This window comes from Hemitrygon akajei, chromosome 10 (genome assembly GCF_048418815.1).
Source record: "Hemitrygon akajei chromosome 10, sHemAka1.3, whole genome shotgun sequence".
NCBI classification, from domain to species: Eukaryota; Metazoa; Chordata; class Chondrichthyes; order Myliobatiformes; family Dasyatidae; genus Hemitrygon; species Hemitrygon akajei.
The window spans coordinates 153,563,750-153,584,501 of record NC_133133.1 but is presented as its reverse complement, the minus strand read 5'-3'; the positions used below and the strand labels follow the sequence as shown (position 1 = coordinate 153,584,501).

The window sequence follows — 20,752 nt, the reverse complement described above, 5'->3', positions numbered from 1 at the left end:
CTTGGACTCACTTTACACCGCACGCTGTCGGAGCAGTGCTGCCAGGATAATCAAGGACAAGACCCACCCAGCCAACACACTTTCTGTCCCTCTTCCCTCCGGGAGAAGGTTCAGGAGCTTGAAGATTCATACGGCCAGATTTGGGAACAGCTTCTTTCCAACCGTGGCAAGACTGCTGAACGGATCCTGACCCGGATCTGGGCCGTACCTTCCAAATATCCGGACCTGACTTGCGATACCTTACTTTCCCTTTTCTATTTTCTAATTATGATTTATAATTTAAATTTTTATTATATTACTTCAATTTGTACTTCAGGGAGCGCGAAGCACAGAATCAAATATCGCTGTGATGATTTACGCTCTAATATCAATTGTTTGGTGAGAAATAAAAGTAAAGTCACATACTTACAGCAGGTTTCAGTACAGTGGAAATTGAAAATACTTCACAACGTGGGAAAGAAATAGATTCAGTTGTCTCATGATGTCACTTGCATCGCCATCATTCGTCGTCGTCTGAACCCTTAGTGCCTAGGTGATACATGGGCGCTTCGCAAGGGTCTTCCATTTCTGCCAGTCTTCTCATTAATACATCTCCATCATTGATACAAAGTAATGGAAGGGATAACAGCAGTGTTTCCCAAATATGATTCCTCAAGAATTAATATCTTCTCTGGAGCAAGTTATCATCAGCATCTTACCAATTATTTATCCACTGACAATATGAAATTATACACGTATAAGTGAATGGCGAGGGTTAGAAAGAGGTGGCAGCAACTGAATGACAAAATGAAACTCAAGTAACACTGCTTTTGTAATTCTGCTTTTGTTTATCACCTGTGAGACTGGATTTTATGACGAAACCAGAAACTATCATGTCTTCAGTCATTGAGAATTACTTCAAGTGGTTCAAATCATACCGAACCACTTGGCCTATCACTGGCAGCTTAAAACTGATTGAGGCATTTTCAAAGTTCACAATCACCAGGGGGCAATACCAGGAAGCAAAACACATGCTAATAAAACAGAGAATACTTGAGCAATAATTACATACATTTGATAGATTACTCACTTAATCTAATGAACCCTTCTTTCACATAAATGCTTTTACAAGAAACTCAGCTTTTATTTTCCAAGAAAATTCTATTAAAAACAGGTTTACACATCAGAGAGACCAGAGCTAATCGATCAATGGGTTTTATTTACCTGCAGAAAATGCTGCCCAAGGAATGGCTGGGGAGACTGACTGTGTTCCCATTTCACCATCTTCAAAGTTCTCTGCTGCCTGAGCATTTATTTTTTTTAGGAAAAAAAGCAGAGTTTAATTTGGCAGTACTAACTTATTTCCTAAATATATTTAATAAAAGAATGAAGAGTCATCAGAATTTGTTCAGAATAAAAAGGCAAATCCAAATGAAAGATGAGAAAGTGTTGGTTGAAGCAAGCTTGGGGCTGACTTGGAACCTATTTTATAAATATCCATCTGAATACAGTTAGGCATACAAATGTTCTGAAGTCATATCTTGATGGGATGTTACATCTTGGAACAGAGTTACTCATTATGAAAGAAATTTACCGCCCCTCCAACCCCAAATGAAAAATTAGCTTCCAAACTGCCTTCCATGCAGCTACTAGGAACACATCTTATTATCCCAAGAAATGAACACCAAATTAAAAAAACACCTAAAGAAACCTCAGTCTTACACATCAATAGTAACATTTTACAGTACTTTTAAAGCAAAAATTAAAAAATATGGTAGGTAACTTTAATTATGAAATGTTGCATTGAGCCATACATAAAAGCCAGTCAGATTAAAAGTTACAATCAATGGCCTCTTCATTGTTAATGGGTGTAAGGTGATTTGGCCTAAACAATTAAGCAGCTCTCAAATCAAAGAGGAGGGAAAGGAGGAAAAAAAATGCAGATCCTACCCCATGGAGCAAGCTGAAAAGCTAATGCTTGCATCTATTAGAAAGAAATTACTTTATCTTCTTCTTCGTCATTAGTAAATAATGTGAATCCAATCTGAACAAATTATTCAAATGGCAGGTCCCATCACATAAGGGGAGAATAGACTCTAGGACTAAACAAGTGAGCCGATTTATACATGCTCACAAAAGCTGTTAGGCTTGTTTTGAGCCTTCAGCAAGTAAATTAAATGCACAGTGGATGCCAGAAGGTTCAACTCAATTGCCCAGGTGCTGGTACTGTTACATGAGGCTCTGTGAAAGATACTACAGAAAATGTTGTTCCAAGTCAACGTTCCAACAAGGGCCCCTACAATACACATAAGGGGTTGAATGAAAAGGAGTACTTTTCTTTTAAATAGTCTGTATATTTTGGCACATTCCCCTTTCTTTCTTGGGACCTGGATTAGTATCCAGACCACACTAAACAAATGAAGGGTTCTTCTCTCTATAAATTAATTTGGGCAGTTTCAGCTCATTGCCTTTCTATATAAGCCACACTAAAATTATCTAAAAAGGTAGAAATTTATCTGAGCGGATTCAGAGGTATCTAATATGTGCAAAGAAGAAAAAAAGTCCAGAACAGCACACTAAAGAATGGGATATAATGACATCATTGTAGCAAAAGAAGAAAGAGCTTAAACAGTGTTCCTTTTGAATTGTTGTGCACTAATGCCAACAGTATTCAATAAAGGGAAATTGGTTCCATTCCCTTTTTCGAGTCTCCTTTGATAAGCAAAGAAAAAACAATCACATGAAGACCAAATAAAAAGCACGTCATGCAATACTCAGTAGCTTCCTTAAATATTAGAAACAGGAAAAGAAAAAAAACGTTTGACTCCCTTTACAATCACTCGCTAAGAAATTACCATTCACCTGATCTTGTAATATAGCCAAAAAAGAGGTCCTTTCTAGCAAATGTTTTTTCTAGAAACTGCAACCTGTATGCCAAATTACGGGCACCACGGTAGCATTGCGGTTAGCACGACCCTATTACAGCTTGGGGCATTCTGGAGTCTGGAGTTCAATTCCGATGCCGTTCTGTAAGAAGTCTCTGTATACCCACCCTGTGGAACGTGTGGGTTTTCTCTGGTTTCATCCCACAGTCCAAAGACGTAACAGGTAGGCTAATTGGTCACTGTAAATTGTCCCATGATTAGGTTAGGGTTAATCAGGTTTGTCAGGGGTTGTTGGGGCAACGTGGTTTGAGGGGTCGGAATAGCCTACTCCACGCTGTCTCACTAAATAAAATAAATAAATAATATTTAAAACCTCATGGCCTTAAGCCTATTCCTATCATTCCAAATCAAATTTAAAACCCAACTCCAAAACCAAACCACAGTACTCTACCACAATGTACCACCCATCATTATGAAGGTACATGCCCAATACTGAGTATAAGAAAAACTGCAGAATCTGAAACTACACATTTTAAACACATACCTCAAATCCTCCAAAATCATCATCGTCCATCCTTCAACATGCACCTACAATAAACAAAACATCACACATTTATAACAGTAATATACCACAAAAAGAAAATTTAGAAAACATTTACTGTTTTTTTAAAAATAAGATACACATTGTACTATGTATTCTAAGGGTTTGGTCTAATTTCACAGGTAAAATGGTCAACTGCTTTAGTTTATTACAGTATAATAATAAGAACAAATTAATTTAATTTTTTCTATAAGCAATACCTATTAAAATGTTAGTTAAAAATTCTCAATTCCTAATGTTTCATTGACAATATCTTTGAAACAGCTGTAGGCCTGAAGTATTTAACTTGAACAAATACTTCATTATTCATTTTCACCCAACATCAAATTAATCAATCCAAAAGGAATAAATCAGAACAAATTAAAACATCAAGAACAATTAAAATGCACTTTTAATATAGCAACACACACAAAATGCTGGAGGAACTCAGCAGGCCAGGCAGCATCTATGGAAAACAGTACAGTTGATGTTTCGGGCTGAAACTCTTCACCAGGACTTCTCGGCCCGAAACATCAACTGTACTCTTTTCCATAGATGCTGCCTGACCTACTGAGTTCCTCCAGCATTTTGTGTATGTTGCTTAGATTTCCAGCACCTGCAGATTTTCTTTTGTGTTTAATTTCTATGAACATATTTCTAAACAAAAATAAAATCCATGTTACTTTGGCTGTGCTATATTCTTTTAAGCGCACTATCCCAAACATTACAACAGGAATATGAACAACCAAACAAATGAGAGAAAGTGACTCCAAGGACAATCCTATCCTCTCTAATAATGGAGTCTGGCTGATCAGCATAGGAATGCCAAATATAATGTTGAGGCAGTTGTAGCCATTTTTACCAGAATACCATGAGGCACGCTACTACTACAAATCACTGGCTACAGCAAAAGCTCTGAGCACTTCTTGATCATAAATTAAAAGCAAACTTCCATTCAATAAAAAGCATCAGTCTATTCGGTACAATAGTTTGACTTGTAAATTGTCAGTCAACCCATCAGAACTGCTCAATAAATACATTCATTTATGAAAGGTAGGTCATCACTTACTGCTGAAACTTCATTGCCCTTCTCTTGATGGCAATAGTGAGCTGCTAACTTGAAGTGCTGCATTTTCCTGATGAAGATTTCCCATATTGGAAGCTTCAGAATTTAGACAACACAAGAATAATACATTCCAAATCAGGATGGCGCACAATTTGATGTGTGGTGGGTGAATGTTAAAATGTAGTAGTGGTTTCCCAGTGTACCTCCCGCAGTTGTCATTGGGGTAAAGGTCAATAGACAAACCATGCTGAAGATTTGAGGTCTACAACAAGTTACCTTTCCAGACAAGCCATGTCCCTGACAATGCCACCAATAGCCTACTCACCAGGCTGAATGTTACCAGGACCACTCAGTTCTAAACCCTATCACAACTTCAGATCAAAAGAGCTGTACTGACAGTCAAGTCATCATGCCATCAATGTGGATTCAAGGAGCTCTCAAAACACTGAAATCAATGGAAAATTTGCCACTGCTGTAGTCAGAACTTGGGAAAGTGGGAGTGGATCAATTACTCATCCTCAGAACATAGAAAATTCATTCATCAGGGCAGTGTACCAAACCCAGAAGTCTTCAGTTGCTTCATCAAAGAATTTCCTTTTATCATATGTTCAAATGTAAGGAAATCCGATGACTGCACAATGTTCAATCTCATTCACATCTCCTCTGAAAATGTGGAGTAAGACTTAAACAACATTCAGGGACTGGCTGGAAACTGGCAAGTAAAGCAACTCACATCAGGCAATAATCACATTGGAAAGACCTGTCGTGCTTCCTCTACATTGGTGAGACCCGTCATAAATTGGGGGACCGTTTCATCATGTACCTCAGCACCATTCACCACAACCGGGACTTCCCGGTAGCCAAACATTTTAATTCTGATTCCCATTCCGACGTGTTGGTCCATGGCCTCCTCTTGTTCCAAGGTGAGGCCACCCTCAGAGTGGAGAAGGAACACTTTATATTTGATCTGGGTATCCTCCAACCTAGTTACATGAATATTAATTTCTCCTTCCAGAAAACAAATTCTCTCCCACCCACCCCCACTTCCTCTATTCCCACTCTGGCTTTTTACTTCTTCTCACCTGTCTATTACTTCCCACGGGTCCCCTCCTCCTTCCCTTTCTCCTGTGGTCCACTCTCCTCTCCTATCAGATTCCTTCTTCTCCAGCCCTTGACCTTCCCAGCTACCTGGCTTCACCTACCACCTTCCAGCTAGCCTCTTTTCCCTCACCCCCCCCCCCCATCTTTTTAATCTTGCATCTTCTCCCTTCTTTCTCACTCCTGAAAAAGGGTCTCAGCCCAAAACCCCAACTATCTATTCATTTCCATAGATGCTGCCTGACCTGCTGAGCTCCTCCAGCATTCTGTGTGTGTTGCTTTGGATTTCCAGCATTTGCAGAATTCAGTTAATCGCTTCTAACTGAAGAGCCTGATCACCTACCCTCAGCTCTATCATTGCTATGCTCCCACCATCAACACCATTCACTAGAAGTGCACCTAGACCAGTTCTATAAATACTGAAGCTGCAAAGCAGGTCGGAATTTCAGTATCCTGCACTGAATGATTCACTTAAATCCCCAAAAGGCTACCAACCTCCATAAGCTGTGTGACGGAATATGATCTACTTGCACAGAGTGCAGCCTCAGCAGCACTCAAGAAGCTCAATACCATCCAGAACAAAATTTAAAAGACATTCCACCACAAGTCTAAAAATTCATTACCACCATTACCAGCTCACTCAAGACTTCACTAAGAACCAAGAACAGAGAAACAGCCCACACTCATTGGGAGGAACTTTCCAAAGTCCTACTGAATGGCAACCAGCATTGACTCTATTCTACAGTAACTTATTCCATCAAGACAGCCACATTGCAACTGGAAGAACAAGACCTCGAGAGTAGATGGCATTCAAAATGTTCTAAGGTTCATTTTATTGTCAAAGTATTCGTGTGGAAACAACTCTGATATTTGTCTTCTCCAGATTGCCATGAAATATAGAAAAAAAGCCACGGGAATCATTGAAAGACATCAACCCACTCACCACATGAAAAGGAAAAAAGAGAGAAAACTCGCAAACCCCAAACCCCCACCCCCTCTCTCACACAAAAGCTAACAAATCGGCTACACGGAAAACGACAGCTGGAACATCAAAAAACCCAAACCCCCCTCCCTTGCAAAAAATACAGCGACAATAACATCAAACCCCCAACCCCTTCTCTCGTACACAAATCACCACACAGAAAAGCCAACAAGAATATCAAACTCTAAATTCCCAACCTCTCACTGTCACAAAAACTAACATATCACCCACTCAGAACCCCAATCCATGCAATTAGCAACAAGAAAGAAAACACAGAAAACTGAAGAACCATATAAACTACAGTCCAATAATCAGATAAATCTTAGAATTTTGAAAACATTCCCCTGTCAGAATCAAACTCAGTCCTTCCATGAAGAGTGACAGGTGCACTGCCGACCTGGCTACAAACCCGTCGACCCGTGGCCTCTATGGAGACAAACGCTGACCTCCTCCACATTCACCTCGATGCTTCAATCTGCCTCGACACTTCAAAATAGAGTCTCTAGTCTTCTCAACAAGGCAGCTCTTAGTCCTCTCCAAGGACAGCAGAGCACTAGATCATTCGATATGTTACGTACCCCGTAACTGGGTCACTTACCAGCAAAGATAGAGAGGTCCGTTGAAGTCTGATGGTACTAATTTTAACAGTATTTATTAGTAAAGATTCACAAAAATAATATCAATGCAAACATACAGATAATATACGTTGTCAATACTAAATCTAAAGGTGCGGGTATAATAATAATCAATAAGAAATAAGCTCTATCGTTGTCTAGGGGATAATGAATTGTCCAATGGAAATGTACAGTTCACTGCAGTTCCACAAGCTGCCGTCTTTTGGTTGTCGCTGTGTTGCACTTTGTTGGAGAGAGAGAGAAATAGGAATAGAATGGGAACAGTTACCCTGCGGGTTTTCCAACCTTTATGAGTTCGATCCGTTGGAGTCTCGTTGGGGGTGGCCGTTCACTTGTGGCCTCTCCTTTAGCTAAAGCCGTTCTTCCGTGGTAAGGCCGCCAATCCCAGGCAAGGGAAGGACGCACATGAGCCCCCCACTGGCTGTCGCTATTAAACGCTGTCACAGGATTTCTAGCGTGTCTTCTGGTGCGTCTGAGGGGCTGTTCCCACAGACCCTCTTTTTATCCTGACTCACAGGGTCTCAGGTGTCAATCAGGTTGGGGATGATGCAATCCCTCCACCAACCTCCTCCTTGGTTCATTGCCTGGGGCTTTGATGGCATCGTACAGGATGCAATACACAAGTCCGTCTCCAAGAGACAATAGCCGGTATCAATGGGTCCGCCTTTCGGAGGCCAGGACACATTCTAACCCTTTTGTGGATTCTGCATGTCTTTCTCTCATTTCCTGTGTCTCCTGAATTGACTCAATAGTGATCTTGCGATTCTCACAAAGGAGGGGGCTACTCCCGCACCCTTCGGCCCCTCAGAGCTGTGGTACATTCATAACAGATAGAACTCCATCAAGCTTCTCCCTGGAGCAGAGCTAATGTTCAGAAATAACAGGAAACCATTCAATCAACAAAGACTACACTCCAGAACCAGGGTTATCCTAACCACTGTAGACAAAATGCTACATGCCGAAGATACTTACGCTTGCTTGCACTCAGAGGCTAATTGTCAAGCCGTTGTTAATGTTCATTGAAGCATGTAAATGTCCTTACACTCAACTGCTGCAAGACAATGTTTCTCTTCCAAACTGTCCATGCTGCACAACATTGCCCTCCAACAATAAAAAGGTTCACAATAAGCCCTGTCTCAAAAAGTCAGAACCTGATTGGAAATTTATCATCATTTTAAATATACAAGTAGAGTCTTTGGTCACCATAAGAAAAAGATCAGAACCTTGAATCTGCCAAAAAATAATTATGATCTAACAAGCAGCAATGTTCTCCAGAGATACAAGAGACTGCAGGTGCTGTAATCCAAACCAACACACAAAAAGCTGTAATAATTAAGCAGGTCATGCAGAATCCATGGAGAGAAATGGACAGTCTACGATTCAGGTTAGGAATCTTCAACCAGTCTCTCTGTCGTACCATATGCTTCTGAGACCAGGACTAACTACTGCAGGAATCTGCAGTTTCTGAACAATATTCCAAACCTGCTAACAGAATAATCAAGGTAATAAAAGCATAAAGTCCCAGCAGACATCCCTAGCTTTGCTGCAACATTTCATCCCCATAGCTCTGATAGGCAAGGTACATTGTTCCCATGTGTGACACACAATGGAGACCCAAAACAGATACCATACTAAGCTCTGTAACAGGAAGATATTACCAAGCACACATATTCTCAAAGCCTTCTTCAAAATACTCAGCATTACCACTGATTCTTAGGAATTCTAGCCCACAACCATTGAAGATGGAGACTAGTATCTGAGAACCTTGTGTTCATGTATTGGGTGTACACATAAACTGGCAAAAAAAAGAATACCACCTAACAAAACTATCCATTCCCTTATCCCGTGAGAAATTCCTGCCTCATCCATGGAAGAGTCTGTAGTTCCCATCAGAGCCTCGTTAGTTCTTCACAACTCATAGAACCAGAGCACACATAAACTATCTTTGATCTTGAGGAACAGCTATGGATGGGAAAAGGGCAGAGAGTCAAGGCTGGATCATAGATGATACTGCAATATGAAGGCAAGATAGAAAAAAAGTACTGACTATGTAGGGATAGGTAACAGTGTCTTGAGTGCACTACTAAAGTAGTGGAACTGTGAGGTAGAAACATAGAAAACCTACAACACAATACAGGCCCTTTGGCCCACAGTTGTGCCAAACATGTCCCTACCTAAGAAATTACTAAGCTTACCCACAGCCCTCTATTTTTCTAAACTCCATGTACCCATCCAAAAGTCTCTTAAAAGACCGTCATAGCCGCCTCCACCACCGTTGCCGGCAGCCCATTCCACGCGCTCACCACTCTCTGCGTAAAAAACTTACTCCTGACATCTCCACTGTACCTACTCCTCAGCACCTTAAATCTGTGTCCTCTTGTAGCAACCATTTCAGCCCTGGGGAAAAAGCCTCTGACTGTCCACACAATCAATGCTTCTCATGATCTGATGCACCTCTATCAGGTCACCTCTCATCCTCCGTCGCACCAAGGAAAAAAGGCCAAGTTCACTTAACCTGTTTTCATAAGGCATGCTCCTCAATCCAGCGAACATCCTTGTAACCCTCCTCTACACCCTTTCTATGGTTTCCACATCCTTCCTGTAGTGAGGCAACCAGAACTGAGCGCAGTACTCCAAGTGGGGTCTGAATAGGGTCCTATATAGCTGCAACATTACCTCTCAGCTCCTAAACTCAATTCCACAATTGATGAAGGTCAATACACTGTATGCCTTTTTTTTTCTTTTTTTTTTATTGGTATATGTCATTTAATTTGTTGTTTTGTGGCAGTACACTACAATACAAGATTAAAAACTATATATTACAACAAAAAATATATTTAAATAAAAAAATAAGTTGTGCAAAGAGAGAGCAAAAAAAGTTTTTGCAGTGGTGTAAATGGGTTCATTGTCCATTCAGAGATCTGATGGCGGAGAGGAAGAAGCTGTTCCTGAAGCATTGAGTGTGTGTTTTCAGGCTCCTGTACCACCTCCCTGACAGTAGCAAGGAGAAAAAGGCATGTCCTGGGTGATGGGGTCTTTAATAGTGGATGCTGCTGTTTCGAGGCGTTACTTGTGAAGATGTCCTCGATGCTGTGGAGGATTCTGCCCATGATGGAGCTGACTGTAAGCCTTCTTAACCACAGAGTCAACCTGCACAGCTGCTTTGAGCGTCCTATGGACTCGGACCCCAAGATCCCTCTGATTTTCCACATTGCCAAGAGTCTTACCATTAATACCATATACTGCCATCATATTTGACCTACCAAAATGAACCACTTCACACTTATCTGTGTTGAGCTCTATCTGCCACTTCTCAGCCCAGTTTTGCATCCTATCAATGTCCTGCTGTAACCTCTGACAGCCCTCCACACTATCCACAACACCTCCAACCTTTCTGTCATCATCAGATTTACTAACCCAACCTTCCACTTCCTCATCCAGGTCATTTATAAAAGTCACGAAGAGTAAGGGTCCCAGAACAGATCCCTGAGGCATACCACTGGTCACTGACCTCCATGCAGAATATGACCTGTTTACAACCACTCTTTGTCTTCTGGGGGCAAGCCAGTTCTGGATCCACAAAGCAATGTCCCCTTGGATCCCATGCCTCCTTACTTTCTCAATAAGCCTTGCATGGGGTACCTTATCGAATGCCTTGCTGAAATCCATATACACTACATTTACTGCTCTTCCTTCATCAATATGTTTAGTCACATCCTCAAAAAATTCAATCAGGCTCATAAGGAACAACCTGCCCTTGACAAAACCATGCTGACTGTTCCTAATCGTATTATACCTCTCCAAAAGTTCAGAAATCCTGCCTCTCAGGATCTTTTCCATCAATTTACCAACCACTGAGGTAAGACTCACTGGTCTATAATTTCCTGGGCTATCTCTACTCCCTTTCTTGAATAAAGGAACAACATCAGCAACTCTCCAATCCTCTGGAACCTCTCTCGTCCCTATTGATGATGCAAAGATCATCACCAGAGGCTCAGCAATCTCCTCCTTCGCCTCCCGCAGTAGCCTGGGGTACATCTCATCCAGTCCCGGTGACCCATCCAACTTGATGCTTTCCAAAAGCTCCAGCACATCCACTTTCTTAATATCTACATGCTCAAGCTTTTCAGTCTGTTGCAAGTCATCACTACAATCACCAAGATCCTTTTCCATAGTGAATACTGAAGTATTCATTAAGTACCTCTGCTATATCCTCTGGTTCCATACACACTTTCCCACTGTCACACTTGATAGGTCCTATTCTCTCACGTTTTATCAAGTCAAGTCACTTTTTATTGTCATTTCGACCATAACTGCTGGTACAGTACACAGTAAAAACGAGACAATGTTTTCCAGGACCATGGTGCTACATGAAACAGTACAAAAACTACACTGAACTACATGAAAAACAACACAGAAAAAAAACTACACTAGACTACAGACCTACCCAGGACTGCATAAAGTGCACAAAACAGTGCAGGCATTACAATAAATAATAAACAAGACAATAGGCACAATAGAGGGCAGTAAGTTGGTGTCAGTCCAGGCTCTGGGTATTGAGGAGTCTGATAGCTTAGGGGAAGAAACTGTTACATAGTCTGGTCGTGACAGCCCGACTGCTTCAGTGCCTTTTCCCAGATGGCAGGAGGGAGAAGAGTTTGTTTGAGGGGTGAGTGGGGTCCTTCATAATGCTGTACGCTTTGCGGATGCAGCGTGTAGTGTAAATGTCCATAACGGTGGGAAGAGAGACCCCAATGATCTTCTCAGCTGACCATACTATCTGCTGCAGGGTCTTGCGATCCGAGATGGTGCAATTTCCGAACCAGGCAGTGATGCAGCTGCTCAGGATGCTCTCAATACAACCCCTGTAGAATGTGATGAGGATGGGGGTGGGAGATGGACTTCCCTCAGCCTTCACAGAAAGTAGAGACGCTGCTGGGCTTTCTTTGCTATGGAGCTGGTGTTGAGGGACCAGGTGAGATTCTCCGCCAGGTGAACACCAAGAAATTTGGGGCTCTTTACGATCTCTACCAAGGAGCCGTCGATGTTCAGTGGGGAGTGGTTGCTCCATGCCCTCCTGAAGTCAACAACCATCTCTTTTGTTTTGTTCACATTCAGAGACAGGGTTGTTGGCTTTGCACCAGTCCATTAGCCGTTGCACCTCCTCTTGCTCTTCACATACTTGTAGAATGCCTTGGGGTTTTCCTTAATCCTGCCTGTCAAGGCCTTCTCATGGCCCTTTCTGGCTCTCCTAATTTCCTTCTTAAGCTCCTTCCTGTTAGCCTTATAATCTTCTAGATCTCTAACATTACCTAGCTCTCTGAACCTTTTATAAGCTTTTCTTTTTTTCTTGACCAGATTTATTAGAACCCTTGTACACCACGGTTCCTGCACCTTGCCATAACTTCCATCTCATTGGAACGTACCTATGCAGAACTCCACACAAATATACCCTGAACATTTGTCACGTTTCTTCCATACTTTTCCCTGAGAACATCTGTTCCCAATTTAAGCTTCCAATTTCCTGCCTGATAGCCTCATAATTCCCCTTACTCCAATTAAACACTTTTCTAACTTGTCTGTTCCTATCTCTCTCTAATGCTATTGTAAAGGAGATTGAATTATTATCACTATCTCCAAAATGCTCTCCCACTGAGAGATCTGACACCCGACCAGGTTCATTTCCCAATACCAAATCAAGTACTGCCTCTCCTCTTGTAGGCTTATCTACATATTATGTCAAGAAACTTTCCTGAACACACCCAACAAACTCTACCCCATCTAAACCCCTTGCTCTCGGGAGATGCCAATCGATATTTGGGAAATTAAAATCTCCCATCATGACAACTCTATTATTACACCTTTCCAAGATCTGTTTCCCGATCTGCTCCTCGATATCCCTGTTACTATTGGGCAGCCTATAAAAAACACCCAGTAAAGATATTGACCCCTTCCTGTTCCTAACCTCCACTCACAAAGACTCCGTAGACAATCCCTCCATGACATCCACCTTTTCTGCAGCCGTGGCACTATCTCTGATCAACAGTGCCACGCCCCCATCTCTTTTGCCTCCCTCCCTGTCTTTTCTGAAACATCTAAAACCCGGCACTTGAAGTAACCATTCCTGTTCCTGAGCCATCCAAGTCTCTGTAATGGCCACCATAACATATCCCCAAGTACTGATCCATGCTCTAAGCTCATCCGCTTTGTTCACAATCCTCCTTGCGTTAAAATACACATCTCAAACAGTCCATCTGAGCGCGTCCCTTCTCTATCACCTGCCTATCCTCCCTCACACACTGTCTCCAAGCTTTCTCTATTTGTGAGCCAACCTCTTCGTCCCCAGTCTCTTCAGTTCGAGTCCCACCCGCCAACAATTCTAGTTTAAACTCTCCCCAGTAGCCTTAGCAAACCTCCCCGCCAGGATATTGGTCCCCCTGAGATTCAAGTGCAACTCATCCTTTTTGTACTGATCACACCTGCTCCAAAAGAGGTCCCCATGATCCAGAAATCTGAATCCCTGCCCCCTGCTCCAATCCCTCAACCATGCATTTATCCTCCACCTCATTCTATTCCTATACTCACTGTCACGTGGCACAGGTAGTAATCCCGAGATTATTAGCTTTGCGGTCCTGCTTCTCAACTTCCTTCCTAACTCCTTGTAGGCTGTTTTCAAGACCTCTTCCCTTTTCCTACCTATGTCATTGGTACCAATATGTACCACAACCTCTAGCTGTTCTCCCTCCCACCACAGAATACCATGGACTCGATCTGAAACATCCCGGACCCCAGCACCTGAGAGGCAAACTACCATCCGAGTTTCTTTCCTGTGTCCACAGAATCGCCTGTCTGACCACCTAACTATTGAGTCCCCTATCACTACTGCCTTCCTCTTTCTTTCCCTACCTTTCTGAGCCACAGGGCTGGACTCTGTGCCAGAGGCAAGGCCATTGTCACTTCCCCCAGGTAGGCTGTCCCCCCCCCCCCCAACAGTACTCAAACAGGAATACTTATTGTCAAGGGGTACAGCCATGGGGGTACTCTCTAGTACCTGACTCTTCCCCTTCCCTCTCCTGATTGTGACCCACTTATCTGTCTCCTGTGGTCCCAGTGTGACCATCTGCCTATAACTCCTTTCTATCACCTCTTCACTCTCCCTGATCAGATGCAGGTCATTGAGCTGCATCTCCGGTTCCCTAACTCGGTCCCTTAGGAGCTGCAGCTCGACACAACTGATGCAGATATGGCCGTCCGGGAGGCTGGGAGACTCCAGGACCCCCCACATCTGACACCGAGCACAGAAAACCGGCCTCACACATATACTGCCTTTCTGCAATTAACACAGGTAAACCTACCTCGCCTCGTTACCCGCCTAAGCCCGTTGAGCCAAAGCCCTATCACTCTGCTACCTCTCACTCCGCTGCCCGCTGGATATAGTGGTCTTCTTTTTAAACCTTTCCCGCTCTTCTGGGTGACGTCACGCACCTGCGCAGTCTTGCCTCTCTTTTACACCGAGTAGTAAAATGCCTTCGCTCCGGAAATCCTTCGCCGTTCCACTTGCAGCTTTCTTGCTCTGAAAAGGTTGACAAATATGCAAGACAAATAAATACCACAGCCATATATAGAGACAGAGACAGCAGAGGAAATTTACAAGGATGTTGCCTGCACTGGTGAGTATCCCTTATGAGAATAGGTTGAGTGAACTTAGTCTTTTTTCCTTGGAGCAATGGAGGATGACAGGTGACCTGATAGAGGTGTATAAGATGATGGGAGGCATTGATTGTGTGGATAGCCAGAGGCTTTTTCCCCAAGGCTGAAACGGCTAACACGAGGGGTCATAGTTTTAAGGTGCTTGGAAGTAGATACAGAGGGGATGTCAGGTAAGTTTTTCACGCAGAGAGTGGTGGGTGCGTGGAATGCACTGCCGGTGACAGTAGTAGAGGTGGATACAATAGGGTATTTTAAGAGACACAAAAGGACATTTCAGACTGTCTAGTAATTTTCCCATTGTCTCTTAAAATGTTGTTCTAGTTATTAAAACTAAGTGAAAAATGTCATCACTGAATGGTGAATGAAGAATGGTTGTAGTTGAGAGCTAATTGTCCAAGGTTACATGTTGTATTGGAGGGAAAGGAAGGTAGGCAGAGGGGGTGGTGTGGCTCTGCTGGTAAAGAATGGCATCAAATCAGTGGAAAGATGTGACATAGGATTGGAAAATGTTGAGTCCTTGTGGGTTGAGTTAAGAAACTGCAAGGATTAAAGGACCCTGATGGCTGTTATATACAGGGCTCCTAACAGTAGCTGGGATGTGGACCACAGATTACAATAGGAAATAGAGAAGGCATCTCAAAAGGGTAATGTTATGATAGTCATGGGAGATTTTTAACATACAGGTTGATTGGGAAAATCAGGTTGGAAATGGATCTCAAGAGAGTGAGTTTGTTGAATGCCTACCAGATGGCTTTTTAGAGCAGTTTGTCACTGAGCCTACTAGTGGATCAGCTATACTGGATTGGGTGTTATGTCATGAACTGAAGGTAATTAGGGAGCTTAAGGTAAAAGAATCTTTTGGAGGCAGTGATCACAATATGATTGAGTTCAACTTGAAATTTGATAGGGAGAAAGTAAAGTCTGATGCAGCAGTATTTCAATGGAGTAAAGGAAATTACAGTGGTATGGGAGAGGAGTTGGCCAAAGTAAATTGGAAGGAGATGCTAATACAGATGACAGCAGAGCAGCAATGACGTGAGTTTCTGGAAAAAATGAGGAAGGTGCAAAGATAGATACATTTCAAAAATGAAGAAATACTCAAACGGCAAAATAGTAAAACCATAGCTGACAATCGAAGTCAAAGCAAATGTAAAAGCAAGAGAGGGCATACAACAAAGCAAAAATTAGTGGAAAGGCAGAGGACTGAGAAGCTTTTAAATACCTACTGAGAACAAGTTAAAAAAAATCATTAGGAGAGAAAAGATGAAATAAGAAAGAAGCTAGTACACAATATCAAATTGGATAATACAAGCTTTATCAAATATGTAAAAATTAAAAGAGATAGAGAGATGAGCATGGATACAGGACCACTAGAAAATGAGGCTAGAGAAATAATAATGGGGGACAAGGAGATGGCAGATGAACTAAATAAGTACTTCGCAACAGTCTTCACTGTGCAAGACACTAGCAGTGTGCCAGATGTTGAAGGCTGTGAGGGAAGAGAAGTGAGTATTGTTACTATTACCGGGGAGATGGTGCTCAAAAAGCTGAAAGACCCAAGGGACAATAAGTCTTCCACGTTCTGAAAGAGGTAGCTGAAGGGATTGTGGAGGCATTAGTAATGATCTTTCAAAAATCATTGGATTCTGACATGGTGCCAAAGGACTGGAAAATTGCAAATGTCATCCACTCTTTAAGAAAGAAGGAAGGCCACTGAAAGGAAATTATAGACCAGTTAGCCTGACCTTAGTGGTTGGGAAGATGTTGGAGTCAGTTGTTAAGGACAAGGTTAAGTTGTACTTGGTGACGCAGGACAAGATAGGGCAAAGTCAGCATGGTTTCCTTAAGAGAAAATTTTGCCTGATGAACCTGTTGGAATTCTTTGAGGGGATTACATATAGGATAGATAAAGGGAATGCAGTGGATGTTGCATATTTGGACTTTCATGAAGGTCCAAATATAGACCTTTGACAAGGTGCCACACGAGGCTCTTTACCAAGTTAAGAGCCCAGGTTATTACAGGGAGGTTACTGGCACGGGTAGAGCAATGGCTGATTGGCAGGAGGCTTGTTGCCAAGTTTGCTGATGATACGAAGATTGCAGTGTTTTGCAGGGGTCGATGTTGGGACCACCTCTTATGCTGTATATCAATGATTTAGATGATGGAATAGGTGGCTTTGCTGCCAAGTTTGCAGATGATATGAAGATTAGATTAGTGGAGGGGTAGGTAGTGCTGAGAAAAAAGGTAGGCTGCAGGAAGGACTTGGGCAGATTAGGAGAACGGGCAAGAGGGTGGAAAATGAAATACAATGTCAGAAAATGCATGATCATGCACTGGTAGTAGAAATAAATGTGCAGACTATTTTCTAAATGGGAGAAAATCCAAAAATCTGAGATGCAAAGGGACTTGTGAGTCCTTGTACAGAACTCCCTAAAGGTTAACTTGCAGGTAGAGCTGGTGGTGAGGAAGGCAAATGTAATGATAGCATTCTTTTTAAGAGGTCTAGAATACAAGAACAGAGACGTGATGCTGAGGCTTTATAAGGCACTGGTAAGGTTGAGTGTTGTGAGCAGTTTTGGGCTCCTCATCTAAGAAAATATGTGCTGGCATTGGAGAGGGTTCAGAGGAGGTTCACAAGGATGATTCCAGGAATGAAAGGGTTATCATACAAGGAACATACTCGCTGGAATTCAGAAGGACGAGGGGAATCTCATTGAAACCTTTCAAATGTTGAAAGGCCTAAACAGGGTAGATGTGGAAAGGATGTTTCCCTTGGTAGGGGAATTTAGGACAAGAGGGCACAGCTTCAGGATAGAGGGGCATCCATTTAAAGCAGAGATGTAGAGAAACCAGAGGGTGGTGAATTTATGGCATTTATTACCACGTTCAGCTGTGGAGGCCAGATTATTGGGTGCATTTAAGGCAGAGCTTAAATGGTTCTTGATTGGGCACGGCATCAAAGGTTACAGGGAGAAGGCTAGGGAGTGGGGCTGAGGAGAGGGATAAAGGATCAGCCATGATTAAATGGCAGAGCAGACTCGATGGGCCAAATGGCTTAATTCTGCTCCTATGTCTTATGGGTTTGGTATGTCACTCCAGCAAAGCTACTGTTATTCAAGTGTTTTGAGTTATCACAAACAGATCAATTTTTGAATAGGCAATGTTTGATTCTTCAGTTTTTGACATAACAGAGACCATACCTAATAGGGCACTGTCATCCACCTTTCCTTTCTTCCATGGTCCACTGACCTCTCCTATCAGATAATCACTTCTTCAATCCTTCACCTCTTTCACATATAACCTTCCAACTTCCTACTTCATCCCCCGTCTCCACTAATTACTCACGTTTTCCCTCACCCCATCTCACCTATCATTTGCTTATTTATACTCCTTCCCTTCATAGAAACATAGAAAACCTACAGCACAATACAGGCTCTTCAGCCCACAAAGCTGTGCCAAACATGTCGTTACCTTTTAAATTACCTAGGGTTACCCATACCCCTCTATTTTTCTAAGCTCCATGTACCTATCCAGGTGTCTCTTAAAAGACCCTATCGTATCCGCCTCCACCACTGTCGCCGGCAACCCATTCCACACACTCACCACTCTCTGCGTTAAAAACTTACCCCGACATCTCCTCTGTACCTACTTCCAAGCGCCTTAAAACTGTGCCCTCTCGTGCTAACCACTTCAGCTCTGGAAAAAAGCCTCTGACTATCCACACGATCAACAGCTCTCATCATCTTATACACCTTCCCCCCCCCCCCCCCCACCTTTTTATTTTGGCTTCTACCCTCTTTCTTTCCAGTTCTGATGAAAGGTCTCATCCCAAAATGCTGGTGAATAAAATCGATGATCTCAGAGCTAGGGAGCTGAATCAGAGGGACATTAGGACCACTTGTGTCCTTTGTTTCACTGAATCCTGGTTAACCTCTTCCGTACTAGATGCAGCAATTCAGATCGACAGGTTTACTAAAGACTGTCAAGATAGATCTGTAGAGTCTCTCAAAAGCAGAAGTGGAGGAGTATGCCTCATGACCAACTCTTCTTGGTGCACAAATATATCAGTGCTGTCCCAATTCTGCTCACCAGACCTGGAATATCTAACAGTTAAGTGCCATCCTTTTTACCTACCATGGGAATTCCCCGGAGTCATTTTGGTAGCAGTATACATTCCACCTCAGGCCAATGTCAATTAAGCTTTAAATGATCTGAGCAATGGGATCAACATGCACAAAACAACGCACCCTAACGCTTTCACCATCATTTTGGGAGATTTTAACAAAGCCAGTCTGAAAAAAAATCACTAAACAATTACCATCAACAGATCACCTGCAACACTAGAGGAAACAACACACTGGACCATTGTTACACCACCATCAAGAATGCCAGTCTGATCACCTGGCTGTACTTCTACTTCCTGAATATAGGCAGAGACTGAAGACTGCGGCACCTGTAGTGAGGACCAAGAAGGTATGGCCAAGAGAAGCACAGGAGCGCCTACAGGACTGCTTTGAATCGGTGGACTGGACTGTATTCAGGGATTCATCTTCGAACCTGGATGAGTATGCAGCAGTTATTACCAACTTCATTAAAACCTGTGTGGATGAGTGTGTGCCTGCAAAGACTTACAGTACATTCCCAAACCAAAAGCCATGGATGAACCAGGAGGTACGTCGTCTGCTGAAGGCTATTAGCGAACTGCAGAACGCACACCCTGATGGACTGTTTATTGTCGCCAGAGAGTTTAACCACACGAACCTCAGGTCAGTGCTCCCTAAACTCCATCAGTACGTGGACTTTGCAATGAGGGGAGAACGAGTTGGACCTTGTTTACACAAACATCCACGATACGTACCAGGCAGAGCCCCGCCCCCATCTCAGTTACTCAGACCACATCTCTGTTATGCTAATCCCAGCATACAGACCGCTTGTCAGATGCTCCAGACCAGTTCAGAAGCAGGTGAAAATCTGGCCAGCAGGAGCCATCTCTGCTCTTCAAGACTGTTTTGAGCACACTGACTGGCACATGTTCAGGAGGCTGCAACCGATGGCGACTCTACCAACTTAGAGGAGTACACAGCATCAGTGACTAGCTACATCAGCAAGTGCATCAACAACTTCACTGTGTCCAAGACCATCACTACACGTGCTAACCAGAAGACATGGATGACCATGGAGGTATGTGCGCTGCTGAGGACCTGTGACTCCGCCTTCAGAGCAGGTGACAAGGCAGCCCTAACAACAGCAAGGGCCAAACTGTCGGGGGCCATCAGAGACGCAAAGTGTGCACACGCCCAGCGAATCCACAGCCATTTCCAGGACAGCGGCGACATGCAGCGCATCTGGAAGGGCATTCAGGACATCACCAACTACAGGACAACATCACCTGACTGTGCAGGTGATGCCTCCTTCCCAGACGCACTGAACAACTTCTACACTCGTTTTGAGGCGGAAAATGACGTGGCGAGGAAGTTAACCCGTCCTCCAAATGACCAGGTGCTGTGTCTCACCGTAGCCAATGTTAGGAGAACCCTGTGCAGGGTCAACCCACGGAAGGCTGCTGGACCAAACAATATTCCTGGCAGAGTGCTCAGAGGATGTGCAGACCAGCTGGCAGATGTTCTCACTGACATCTTCAACATCTCCCTTAGTAGCGCCATTATTCCAACATGCTTCAAGACTGAAGAAGTCTTCAGTGTCCTGCCTCAATGACTACCGCCCTGTTGCATTCACATCCATCATCATGAAGTGTTTCGAGAGACTTATCATGAGGCACATCAAGACCCTGCTGACCCCCTCACTGGACCCCTGCA

The 20,752-nt window shown here is 43.1% G+C and overlaps 1 protein-coding gene across 1 annotated transcript in view; it reads right to left on the bottom strand.

The window, feature by feature from the left end:
* LOC140734847 (coiled-coil domain-containing protein 91-like) overlaps positions 1-20,752 on the bottom strand; it is a 173,289-nt gene that overhangs the window by 136,884 nt on the left and 15,653 nt on the right. The window contains exons 2-4 of the mRNA XM_073059432.1: positions 14,711-14,798; positions 3,409-3,452; positions 1,204-1,282 (exon numbers count right to left, since the gene is read on the bottom strand). Of these exons, the coding sequence (XP_072915533.1) occupies positions 1,204-1,282; positions 3,409-3,438 (109 nt within the window). The 5' untranslated portion in view covers positions 3,439-3,452; positions 14,711-14,798. The remainder of the gene's footprint in view (positions 1-1,203; positions 1,283-3,408; positions 3,453-14,710; positions 14,799-20,752) is intronic.